We start from the raw sequence: 13,690 nt of genomic DNA, 5'->3' as shown, positions 1-13,690 counted from the left end.
TGCTGTAGGTAAGTAAACAAAACCATATTTTGCCTAGTTATACAGTACATAAAGGGACACTATATATGATTTTGATCTTTTGCCCCCAACTTTAAACACACTTTTGGATATGCATGAATTGTGTGCTGAATCAAACAGGGGATCCAGCTTGCAAAATTTGGCACATTATGTACATTTTAGTTTGTAAACTGGTTCTTGTTGAAAGGACATCATATAACCTGATCCAACAAGTCTCTGTTACAACCAGGTAAATACATATTTTTCTGTTTGCTAAAAATACATAATTGCAACCAGTTTTGCCTGCTGGCTAAGTTTCCGCCACTCATCTATCTGATCTTCTTTAGGGTAGAGCCCAATGACTGTATATATGAATGGTCAAAGCCATTGATCACGTGACACCATTCATTCCTTTGTGAAGACTCAATAGGCATTGAAGCCAAATTAAGCCTGTTAAAATGGCGTCTCATGGAGACATAACATGCGCAGTTTGAGCTACTCCAGGAAGTGATGTTGCAGGTTAGCTCAGTGCTGCCCCCTCTCATTGAGTAACTCAAATTAAAGGCCGACCGGGGTACTGCAGGCTGCCATTAGCAACTCAATTATCCCTATAACTTCTTCTGTGTGCAATTTTAAAATAATCGGTTCAAGGACATACATTTGGTGTATTTAGAAGCAATTATTGGTGCCATGATTATCTTCAAACCACTTTTTTATTCACACGAAGATTGCCATTTTTCCTTTCACTATAAGGATCCTGTTTTCTGCTAACAATGCATGCAGTACTGTGGTCGGCCTTGAACTCCGTGGCTTCAATGAGAGGAGGCAGTCGTTCTTTCATGGTACGGCCACACTGAGATTTAAAATAGTCACACAATATGTCTGCCTTAAAGTATCCAACTCCTCCCAAAAAAGTAGAGATGGGTTGACAGACAAAAACAGACAATGTTCGCAATCTACGATTTCATCCGTGTTCCATCTCAGTGACTGTGTGGCCGTACCTGTAGGCCATCAGCACACTGGGATTTTGTGTCTGAGAATTTCAGATGAAGAAAATGCTTTTTCAATGACAGTCCTTTGCCGAATAGTTGACTTGAGATGTACTTTTGACGGACAAAAGCGGACAATGATGTACGTCATATACGATTTCATACGTGTTCATGCGTTTGAGTGTGGTCATAACCTCCTCTCAGTAGCTCAAGGTACCCTACTTTGCCCTCTAATGGTAGTACATTACCTTACATGGTCCCTGCCATCACAGCAGACTACAAAATGTGGCGGCAACATGTCAACAGAAGAAACCCTATGACTGACTGTACAGTATGCCTAAAAGACACAGCTATTGACACTTTTGTCACACTTTCAAACATGTTTTGGTCAGACAAATTCATCAGTCACACATTAGCCTTCCACCTATACTTATTCACACCCAGTTCTTGTAGGAAATGCAAACTTGTAGTGTATTTTAGTTTTTAAAAGGCTTTTTTTTTAAAAGTTTTTTAATTTCCACTTTGTGACATTTCATACTTGATTTGCCATAATGAAAAATGTATCAACACCTACAAAAATTCAAATTAATTATAATCCACATAATAATTCACATTTCCTGTTGCTTCAGGATGATTTTCTCAAAGTAAGATCCTACATCTGTATGGCCCACGACAATACGTTTCCACAGACTGACACTGCGACTGTGCATTGGCCAGCAAGGACTTGGCCAACCACTCCAGAAACTGAGCCTTCCTTAAAGCATGTTTTTTTTTTTTTTGAAGACCCTCAAAGGGCTCTTGAGTGTGAACACAGCCCCCAGCTCACAATGGAGCCCCCAGTCATTGTCTCTCTAGCGTGGCGGCCATCGCTTGCTGCAGAGCCTGCTGACTCATGAGTATTGATGGAGGGAGGGATGAGAGAGGGATGAAGGAGGAGAGGAGGGAGGGGGATGGAGGGGACAGTGTCAAATTTGCTGAAGTTCATTCATACCAAAGAGAAAAGAGGAGAGGAAGAGAGGAGGAGGGGGGAGACGCAACACGCCAGCCATCTTACTTCTTAATCGCGCTGCAACAGCGCTCGTAGCCATGACAACCCAGTCCGATGAGCTCATAGCTGCTACCGAGTGCCATCTCTTAAAAGAGCCAAGAGTTGTTGTTGGAGCTATAGACACGAAACAGACCACAGACAAACAGACAGAGCCAGGCACAGGCACAGGCAGACAACAGACGCAAGGAAAAGCAATACAAAGACTGACACTTTGAAGCTGCTGTATGAGAAATATACAGATTACAAGACAGGCATTGTAGAGTACAACAATGTTCAGATCAATTCAGTTCCACACCAGTGAGCCAGATAATACATATCTGCTGTATTTGAATTACATGTAATTACTCATTTGAAACAGCATTTGTTGAGTATATGGAATGTACTTTCAAACACTATTAAATACATGAAATACATACTTTGCAAGCATTTGGGATTTCTTTCTATTGGCGTGTGTGTGTGAATTGTGTGAATTGTGTGAATTGTGTGAATTGTGTGAAATCAATTCAGGAAACACTGTAAACCTCTAGAGTTGTTTAAAGAATATGACTTAATAAATTAGTACAACTCTCTTACCTGGTGATAACCAAAGTTGTTTATGTTTTTGTTGTCTTATGGCACTTGGACAGTTTGTAAACAGATGATGACTATTAAATCACAACAAAAAGTTATATTTCTATAAAATGTCATTCATTGAGCACAGAGTGAAAATGTAGTGTGACGCATTTGCAATGTTTACATTTTGATTAGTGGTCAGGCCCACTCTTTGATAGTTGTTCCACCTTACAGAGTGTGCCTTTAGTATTTGCTCTTAAATGTGCATCTGGTCACACAGAACTCAAAAGATGGGCCACTGTTCATATGCAACAAAGTGTTGTGCCCCCTGGTGGCTGCTGACCAAACCCAAAGGGGTGTATTCATTAGTGCACACCGTAGAAAACCGTATCAAAACGTTTTGCAACGAAAATGAGTTTCTTCATGGACAAATTCAGCCAGGTCCCTCCCCATTTCGGCTTGCTTTTGGTTCCTAGTGAATATATACATCCCAGGTGGTGTTCAGTAGGCACAAAACAGGGGGGAAAAAAACTGTGAAACAAGAAGGTACTACCTGAACTTCTCCAATATAAGAAACTCTTGTTTTCATTTTCCGTTGCAGGGGTATGTCCTAATGAACATGACCCTGGCAGGAATCCCCTTAATTGAGTCATCCCCTTAGTTGGCGAATCAGAAGTACAGTGTTAGAAGAGGTCTTAAAAGAAACATTGTGCACTGGGCCTGTATTCCTCTCCTTTCTTTTCTACAGCAATGGAGACCAAAAGCCCACAGCAAGAGTCATGTTCATTAAAAATAAAATAAGAAAATTCACTAAAAATATAGAATTCTCCTTGGTTAATAAATCAAGTGGACCGATGGTTAGAGATACAGCAATTAATATTTATATTGTATGCTTCATTACAATGAGCTCCTAATTCTGCTCAACCAATGATGTATAATAAATAGCAACAAGACGAGTAAACTGGCCAATCGGCTGGGATAATTAATCAATAATCAACTTCAGGTTTTAAGCAAAGTGACTGCAGTGACAAAATGCAATACTAGCGATCTCACCTTGCTAAATGAATAGCCTAGGGGTCCGGTATCCTGACAGAGATTCTCCATTCAGAATGCTTTTTAGTCCTGGACTAGGCTTAATCTGTCCAGTTTACGGGACACAGCTTAAGCCTTGTACTGGATTTAGAAGCATGTTCAATGGAGCATTTCTAGACTTCTATGAAACCTGTGTATGGGAAACATACACTATAGATCAAAATATGGTCAGCATTAGACTAGGGACCAACGTACTGTTGGGCCGAAATTGAAAAGAGTAAGTACGTGTGTGAGAAAACAAAATACTATTTATTATGCTTAATTCAATGTACAACCACACCTGAAGAGCTACTGCTACTTGATATCGGCCAATGAGGTCAGTGTAGCTGCAGCATCAACTTCCCTCTATGGCTTTGTCAATGTGGGCTGCCTGGGCAGACAACAATTATAATTCAACACATTTTGTTGCCACGACAAGTGAATAAACTTTTGCCAAAGTTTATAATCCAAACAAACATCCACACAAAAAAACTTTTAAAACATGTAGTAAAAAACATTACAAAATGTAGTACTTTTAGTTTTACGAGTATCCCCATTTGCTGGCATCATCATAATGAAGGAAGTGTTCTAATGAGGGTCAATACTCAAATCTTTCCATTCCACATCAGAGACATCCAGGATGTGTAGTATTATTTATAGGTCTGTAATTTTGTCTTTCAAAACTACAGTGAACGTTCAAGTAGAAACAGGTTAGGGGATTGAGAAAGCCTTATGAATTAAAAGCATAATTCCAACACCTTTATTTAAAAATAATTCTCACAGTTCCCACATTGACCTCAGGGGGCAAGCCGACATGTCATGAGGCATAAGGTATTACATCTCTGAGAAACTAAGCCTGCTCCATGATGTCACACATCACCACTGTATAGATCGCTATAGATTTGGTGTGGGCAATCTGTGGGTGCAGGTTTTTGGTCTAGCCAGCAGTAACACACCTGATTCTATTAATCATCCAATTAATCATTGTCTTCCATGAAGGCTCATCGTCTTCCATTAAAACTTAGATTAGTAGAATCAGGTGCTATTGCTGGCTGGAGCAAAAGCCTGCCCCCACATCGGCCCCTCGCAGGGTAAGATTGCTCACACTTTCTCCAGACCTTATGTTTATTTTCACGTTGTTGTGTCTCAATAGGGCACTAGGCTACAAATAGGAGTTGAGTGCAAGTGTTGGGTCACACTGAGGAAGACATCAGCTTGACATTGAAACATCAGTCACCTATAACCTGCTCATCATAACAACGGATTAAAGCTGAGAAAAATGTATTAATCTTTTTGGTTGAGTACTTTCTCCAGATCTTTTAAAAACCTATTGTTCAACCCAAGTGTTCAATTGACTTTAAATGTCTGTTTTAAAACACAACTTGTCGATATTATACTAATTTTTTTGCATGCACAAATAATTTCAGAGTGACTTCAAATGAAGTTATGTGGTTATGATTGCTGCCCTTGTGAGGTAACTAAGGGAACTGGGAGTGATGTCTACTGTATTTACAGCCAGGAAAGCCATGATGCATACCCCACAAGACATGCCACCAGAGGTCTCTTCACAATCCCCAAGTCCAGAACAGACTATAGGAGGCGCACAGTACTACATAGAGCCATGAATACATGGAACTCTATTCCACATCAGGTAACTGATGCAAGCAGTAGAATCAGAATTTTTTAAAACAGTTAAAATACACCTTATGGAACAGCGGGGACTGTGAAGAGACACACACAAAGGTACAGACACACGCATACGCATACATTGTAATATTGTTGTATGGTGTTTTTATACATTTTGTATTGTACATTTTGTATTGTTGATATGTATGTAATGGTGTAATAATGTTATATGATGTACTGTTTAATCTTTTGTTTTATATGTAATGTAAGTGCTTTAATGTGTTGGCAGCAGCTAATGGGGATCCCTAATAAATACAAATACAAATGATAGAGCAATGAGCAGCAGGCGATAGTCCACAAAAAGCTTGGCATTGTGTGACCCATCCAAAGCTTTTGTTATTATTATTCTGACCCACCAACTAAACTCAAATCTGTAGAAAAAGACAGTGCTAAACAAAGTATCCTACATAAAATACACTACTGTTCAAAAGTTTTAGAACACCTACTCATTCAAGGGTTTTTCTTTATTTTTACTATTTTCTACATTGTCAAAACTATGAAATAACACATATGGAATCATGTAGTAACCAATAAAGTGTTAAAAATCTATATTTTATATTTGAGATTCTTCAAATGGCAACCCTTTGCCTTGATGACAGCTTTGCACACTCTTGGCATTCTCTCAACCAGCTTCACCTGGAAGGCTTTTCCAATAGTCTTGAAGGAGTACCACATATGCTGAGCACTTGTTGGCTGCTTTTCCTTCACTCTGCGGTCCAACTCATCCCAAACCATCTCAATTTGGTTGAGGTCGGGGGATTGTGGAGGCAAGGTCATCTGATGCAGCACTCCATCACTCTCCTTCTTGGTAAAATAGCCCTTACACAGCTTGGAGGTCTGTTTGGTCATTGTCCTGTTGAAAAACAAATGATAGTCCCACTAAGCCCAAACCAGATGGGAAGGCGTATCGCTGCAGAATGCTATGGTAGCCATGATGGTTAAGTGTGCCTTGAATTCTAAATAAATCACAGACAGTGTCACCCCCCTACCTTGTCACAACACAACTGATTGGCTCAAACGCATTAAGAAGGAAAGAAATTCCACAAATTAACTTTTAAGAAGGCACACCTGTTAATTTAAATGCATTCTAGGTGACTACCTCATGAAGCTGGTTGAGAGAATGCCAAGAGTGTGCAAAGCTGTCATCAAGGCAAAGGGTGGCTATTTGAAGAATCTCAAATATAAAATATATTTTGATTTGTTTAACACTTTTTTGGTTACTACATGATTCCATATGTGTTATTTTATGGTTTTGATGTCTTCACTATTATTCTACAATGTAGAAAATAGTAAAGATAAAGAAAAACCCTTGAATGAGTAGATTTTCTACAACTTTTGACCGGTAGTGTTTATATTTTTTACTATTTTAATAATTTTTCTTGAGTTGCAACCCTAGAGAGGAATTACTCTCAATGCATCAGTGGGGCCCCGACCCACCACTTGGGAAACACTGTCAGAGTTATTTCTGTCACACTTTTGGAAATACTGCCAGAGTCATTCCTGTTACCACTTGGGATATACTGGCAGAATAATTCCTGTGACGTCTATCGTTTCCCCCAATTCTCTCTTCCAGGCCCTTCCTCTTCCTTCCATCGGGGCGAGTGCTTCAGTGTTTAGCATGGTTCCTTTCCTGAACAGACCCTCTACTTTCCTTCCTGTATGGGACACTTCTCGTCGGCCCTTTGTTAGAAGCCTGCAAATGGAAACAAAGGGCTTTCATTCAATTAAAATAGTAACCAGGTTTCCGGGACAAGTCGAAAAACAACAGGCTTTTCTACACAGCGAGAAAAAGCATGTTTGAATTCACTTGCAATAGTTTTCTTTTGGTTTCAATCTGAAAACATTGTTTAGTTGAGTACAGGAATGCACATTTTGCTTTGGATGTATTTTTTTGACTTAACCTGGAAACCAGTTAGAGAGTTTAATCAAATAGACCCCACAGTCACAGCTGCTATGGGCTTTCCTGCTGAGGTGGGATGCACCTTTCCTTCCTCAATTCAATGGGTGTGGGTGGGTTTTAACCTTGAGAAAACCAGGGACAACATTCTTCCACTATCTCTGTCAAATTGGGCCAGATAAATAGAGTCGTTAAATGAAGGGTACCTACCCACTGGGCACACACTGGTTGAATCAACGTTGTTTCCAAGTCATTTCAATGAAATTACATTGAACCAACGTGGAATAGAAGTTGAATTGACATCTGTGCCCAGTGGGTATGCACATGGAGCAGCTGCCTCCACTACCCCCCTCGTTACCCCGTGACTACCATAATGACATGATGGGGAGAAAGGGGCTACTGTCAACGGATGCTCACACATAATAGCAAAAAACTTTTGCTGCCGGATGCTGCAATCGACAAATCAGATTACATGCAAGAGCTTTGACATTCAAAGAAACACAATGTCCCCTTGGGGTGGTATTTAGTTGTTCAGTAGTCAGTAGCTTACCAATTCCTGACATTGTTCAGGACTGAAGACATCCCAACCCTACAGCAATTTGTAATCAGCCAAAGACCACATGACAAACACAATTGGCATCAAATATCAATTAAAAGTTTTGTCTGGTTAAAGCGAAAATGTAAAAACAATCATTTATGTGATTTTCTATATTCTACAAATGGCAAAACCCACACCACATGGCTTGATCAACTTCAGCCCTTTGGTCTTCAGGCCTTCAAATGTCAAGTGCATGGACATCTAACCACATCACCGGTAGGACAATTGATCCTTGATCTGCATTGAATTATTATTGCCCTATTAGATTTATTTGATGTCTGACATGAATATTATTCACAACTGCATCTAACAGAAACCGACAAAAACAGAAACAAACTCTGGCAGGTGAGAGAACCCTCATTAAATGGATACTTCTGGATTTTGGCAATGATTAAAAATGATCGAATTCCCAAGAGTCTTGTGGATACCATTTTATATATCTGTGTCCAGTATGAAGGAAGTTAGAGGTAGTTTTGCGAGCCAATGCTAACTAGCATTAGGCAATGACTGGAGGTCTGTGGGTATCTACTAGCAGGCTGTGTGTGTTCAGAATGGAAAGGGAGAGAAACAAGCAGATCTGAGATATACACTACCAGTCAAACGTTTGGACACACCTACTCATTCAAGGGTTTTTCTTTATTTTTTACTATTTTCTACATTGTAGAATAATAGTGAAGACATCAAAACTATGAAATAACACATATGGAATCATGTAGAAACCAAAAAAGTGTTAAACAAATCAAAATATATTTTATATTTGAGATTCTTCAAATAGCAACCCTTTGCCTTGATGACAGCTTTGCACACTCTTGGCATTCTCTTAACCAGCTTCTTGAGGTAGTCACCTGCAATGCATTTAAATTAACAGGTGTTCCTTGTTAAAAGTTAATTTGTGGAATTTATTTCCTTCTTAATGCGTTTGAGCCAATCAGTTGTGTTGTGACAAGGTGGGGGGGGGTATACATAAGATAGCCCTATTTGGTAAAACACCAAGTGGCAAGAACAGCTCAAATTAGCAAAGAGAAACGACAGTCCATCATTAATTTAAGACATGAAGGTCAGTCAATACGGAAAATGTCAAGAACTTTGAAAGTTTCTTCAAGTGCAGTCGCAAAAACCATCAAGCGCTATGATGAAACTGGCTCTCATGATGACCACCACAGGAATGGAAGACCCATAGTTACCTCTGCTGCAGAGGATAACAAATTGCAGCCCAAATAAATGCTTCACAGAGTTCAAGTCACAGACACATCTCAACATCAACTGTTCAGAGGGGACTGTGTGAATCAGGACTTCATGGTCGAATTGCTGCAAAGAGACCACTACTAAAGGACACCAATAAATAAGAAGAGACCTGCTTGGGCCAAGAAACACGAGCAATGGACATTAGACCAGTGGAAATGTGTCCTTTGGTCTGGAGTACAAATTTGAGATTTTTGGTTCCAACCGCTGTGTCTTTGTGAGACGCGGTGTGGGTGAACGGATGATCTCCGCATGTGTAGTTCCCACCGTAAAGCATGGAGGAGAAGGTGTTATGGTGTGGGGGTGCTTTTCTGGTGACACTGTCTGTGATTTATTTAGAATTCAAGGCACACTTAACCAGCATGGCTACCACAGCATTCTGCAGCGATACGCCATCCCATCTGTTTTGGGCTTAGTGGGACTATCATGTGTTTTCAACAGGACAATGACCCAACACACCTCCAGGCTGAGTAAGGGCTATTTTATCAAGAAGGAGAGTGATGGAGTGCTGCATCAGATGACCTGGCCTACACAATCCCCCTACCTCAACCCAATTGAGATGGTTTGAGATGAGTCGGACGGCAGAGTGAAAGAAAAGCAGCTAACAAGTACTAAGCATATGTGGGAACTCCTTCAAGACTGTTGGAAAAGCATTCCAAGTGAAGCTGGTTGAGAGAATGCCAAGAGTGTACAAAGCTGTCATCAAGGCAAAAGGTGGCTATTTGAAGAATTTCAAATCTCAAATATATTTTGATTTGTTTAACACTTTTTTGGTTACTACATGATTCCATATGTGTTATTTCATAGTTTTGATGTCTTCACTATTATTCTACAATGTAGAAAATAGTAAAAATAAAGAAAACCGTTGAATGAGTAGGTGTGTCCAAACTTTTGACTGGTACCGTACATGTATCCCAAGTAAACAGAAACAACTTTCCTAGACCTCTAGATAGTCTAAGTAACCATGGCCTTCCCACATATCTATGGGAGAGGTTTATGCAGAAGAAAGTACTGACTGTGATACGGATTGTGGGCTGAAGTACAGCCCACCCACACAACACTATCAGAAAATGTCCAACAGAGCCACATACAGAATCGAATGACCTAACATTGGAATTAGAAATATGTGGAAAATTCTGGAATCTGCCAGTGATTATAAGCCCCACCTTAGTTTCTCCAGATATGGGAGTATAAGACCAGCTTACTCCAACCAAACAAACTTAATAGGTTAGACCAACTTATGACTCTGAACTTTGCTATCCAAAGCCAAACATTGTTTTCAATTTCAAAAGCTCTATTTCCTCACCTTTAATTCAAGTCAATGTGCATGTGATTATTGACTGTTGTGAATATGAATTAAACTTCCAGCACTCAGTAAGACATGAACCTGATACAGTATGACTGTGTTTTGTCAGATGAAAGATGGGTCAGCAGACAGTCTTCCTCATCCGTAGTATGTTCAGCACTGCGCTGGCCAAGCAAGACTAGTAGCACTAGCAGCTTGCATGAGCATTAATATAGAGCCCTCATTAGATTAGAGACTGTATTCGTCTGTGGTTATTTATTAGCTATTAGGGAAACATTCCAAAGCTTATCAGTGCTGGCTGCTTCGGTGGTAGGGTAAGGGAGGGCATGGTATCCCCCTCCATGGACAAACAAGCACAGAATCTCCCCTTGTTTGAAACTTTTTCTCAATCAATATTTTACTGTTTTTCCATCCCTTTGAAATTGTTGATGTGGACAAGAGAGAGTAAGAGAGAGAGAGTACGAGAGAGAGAGAGAGAGAGAGAGAGAGAGAGAGAGAGAGAGAGAGAGAGAGAGAGAGAGAGAGAGAGAGAGAGAGAGAGAGAGAGAGAGAGAGAGAGAGAGAGAGAGAGAGAGAGAGATGTTTACATGGTCCTGAACTTGGTCTCTTCCCAATTCCTGATTTGAGTTAGGAGCAATTGTGACAAAGCAATGGTGTTTCTCAATAGGTATTTGGTTTCTTGATTACTTTCTTGCTTACAGTACATTAAAAAAGCACACAAATAGCCTACTCTCCCTAAAAGCAGATTTTGTTCAGACTTTCAAAGCATTTATGAGTGAGAGACCCTGAAGTTTTCCCGCACTAGACACAACCTCGGTTCAACTTCACATGTCCCCAAACTTCATCATACACACACACACCACTCGCTCTATCCACATGTGCATCTCTACTGCTCTGATTGTTTACCTGAAATACAAACAGATCCCACTAATTTCAAGAGAAACTCCAAAGTCCCATCACACATGTTTCCCTTACTTGCAGAACAATGGTGAGGAAAGTGGGAATTAAGCAAACCACTGGGTGGGTTATAAATTAAGCTGTACTTTTACTCTTCTGCTGACCTCAGGGTTCTCCATTACTCCTCCTGGGCGCCATGAGTCTCACACATTCCATTTGATCACAACCCACTGCGTACAGATGTCAATTCGACGCCTATTCCACCTTGGTTCAACGTAATTTCATTGAAATTCAACGTTGATTCAACCAGTGTGTGCCCAGTGGGAAAGGCCAACTGTTATTCATTAAAGTTGAGGCGCACTATCCTATTGTGCAGAGTGGACCACAACAGTGTTCAGATTACCGGAAACGTACCTTAGGCTACTCAATAAACAAAACAAAAAAGTGACAACAACCTGCCTGGATGGCATTATGATGATAATCACAGATAGCCTACAAAATTGATTGAGTACAGTCTTACCTATGCACTTGATCTCGAACCCTCCGGGCGGTTTGAGGGCCCGCCTTGTCCATCCGTCTCTGAGCACCTCGAGGTGGTGTTCCTTCCCTTGGATCAGCAGGACATCCTCGTCAATCCAGCCTAGGAAGAAAGTCTCCGATATCGCATCAGTCACTTTCTTATTCCAGAAGTGCTGCATGTTGACGGCTTTGAAGTCGGCAAATATCTCATAGCCCGTATGATGTTGCTGGAGTTTGTCCGTTACCTCGGCGCCAACCCGAGACAGCACTATGGCCAGGGAGTGAGGCGCGATCTGCAGAAACGTATTCATGTCTCAAAGTGCTTCGCTCTCCGCCACACCATGAATGATACCAACGTCCAATTTCTCAGAGTAGCATGTTTTACAATATGTTTTATTCCGTACTTTGATATATTTCCAAAACGAGCACATCTTCTTGATGTTTCAATCTTGATTTAGACCTATTGAAAACTGTAGTCTACCAAACAATAAACCTGACAGCACACATTTGATCTGCATCACGCTAAATGGAAATGTAGGCTATAGCTTATTCTTACAAGAAATGTTCTCGCTATCTGTATCCAAAAACGAATCTCAACATGTCAAACGTTTTTATCAGGCGACAGTAGCATACCAATTGAACAGACAAATGAACTCTCAAACCCAAGCTTTCACATATAGCCAATCAAAGAAAATAGGTGAACCGATTATTCCATGACCCACTTCCCAAGGAAGGCTATCCGTAATACTTTCCCAGACGGCGAGAACCCCTCTGCTGTGTGTGTACGTCGATCGATCAGTGCACAGGGAATATAGCTGCAAGTGCAGGCGATGACTTCATCGTTCTGCTGTTCATGACTTCATTTGGTGCGCAAAGGCAGCCTCACATTCAACGAGGGCGCACCGTGTCTCCCCGCATTCATCCAAAAAGGAATAAATAAACCAAACTGGGTTACATTTTCTTCTGTTCTGTGGAAAACGCCTGACACATAGCCTACAGTATACCATTCTCAGTCAAACCCTCGGTTCTTTGAGAAGATAGAAGCCTTTTCGAAGAGGAACAGGACGACCAAATATTTGACCGTAACTCCACCTACAGCCAACCCTCTGAACATCACGAGCTCCATACAGGGGCATTGCAACAGGTGAAAATATAAATATTTGACAGTCAAATGACATGCGATGGAACTATAGACTACCTGTGTAGGCAGACTGGTCTCATAGACTAGACGTAACATAGTAAATGTAAATTCGACACACTCAAATTAGTATGATATGTTACGTTTGGTATGGTTACGTAAAATAGAAGCAAAGATTTTAAAAACTAATCCAAGATAGACCAGAGCCCAGAGGTGTGGACTCGAGTCATGTGACTTGGACTCGAGTCAGACTCGAGTCATGAATTTGATGACTTCAGACTCGACTCGACAAAATGTACAAAGACTTGCAACTCGACTTGGACTTTAACATCAATGACTCGTGACTTGACTTGGACTTGCGCCTTATGACTCGAGAAGACTTGCTACGAGGACTTGTAATGACTTGCAAAGGCTTGCTAAGAGGACTTGAAATGACTCGAAACTAAAATGTAGGACTTTGGACTCGACTTGAGACTTGATGGCTTTGACTTTTGACTCGACTTGGGACTTGCCTCATCTTTGACTCGACTTGACTCGGGACTCGAGGGCAAAGACTTGAGACTTACTTGTGACTTGCATAACAATGACTTTGTCCCACCTCTGCCAGAGCCTGTCGTTGTGATGAGTGTGATAGAAGGAGTCAGGCGCAGGAGGGTAATCACCGAATGCAGAGTTTATTCTGTCGTACACAAATAGCGCTGGATAGCGACAAGCGAAACAGGCAAATGGGAAAATCTACCCTGGCAATAC

General features: G+C 40.8%; 1 protein-coding gene across 1 annotated transcript in view; it reads right to left on the bottom strand.

Moving 5' to 3' along the window:
• LOC121536020 (storkhead-box protein 2-like) overlaps window positions 1–12,830 on the bottom strand; it is a 59,104-nt gene extending 46,274 nt beyond the window's left edge. Inside the window, exon 1 of the mRNA XM_045206375.1 lies at window positions 11,804–12,830. Coding sequence (XP_045062310.1) covers window positions 11,804–12,113 — 310 coding nt within the window. The 5' untranslated portion in view covers window positions 12,114–12,830. The remainder of the gene's footprint in view (window positions 1–11,803) is intronic.
• Between the last annotated feature and the right edge of the window lie 860 nt (window positions 12,831–13,690).

The sequence above is a fragment of the Coregonus clupeaformis genome, chromosome 22 (assembly GCF_020615455.1).
Source record: "Coregonus clupeaformis isolate EN_2021a chromosome 22, ASM2061545v1, whole genome shotgun sequence".
In the NCBI taxonomy this organism is placed as follows: Eukaryota; Metazoa; Chordata; class Actinopteri; order Salmoniformes; family Salmonidae; genus Coregonus; species Coregonus clupeaformis.
Note: the sequence above shows the minus strand (reverse complement) of the source record. Positions and strands in the feature narration are given on the sequence as shown.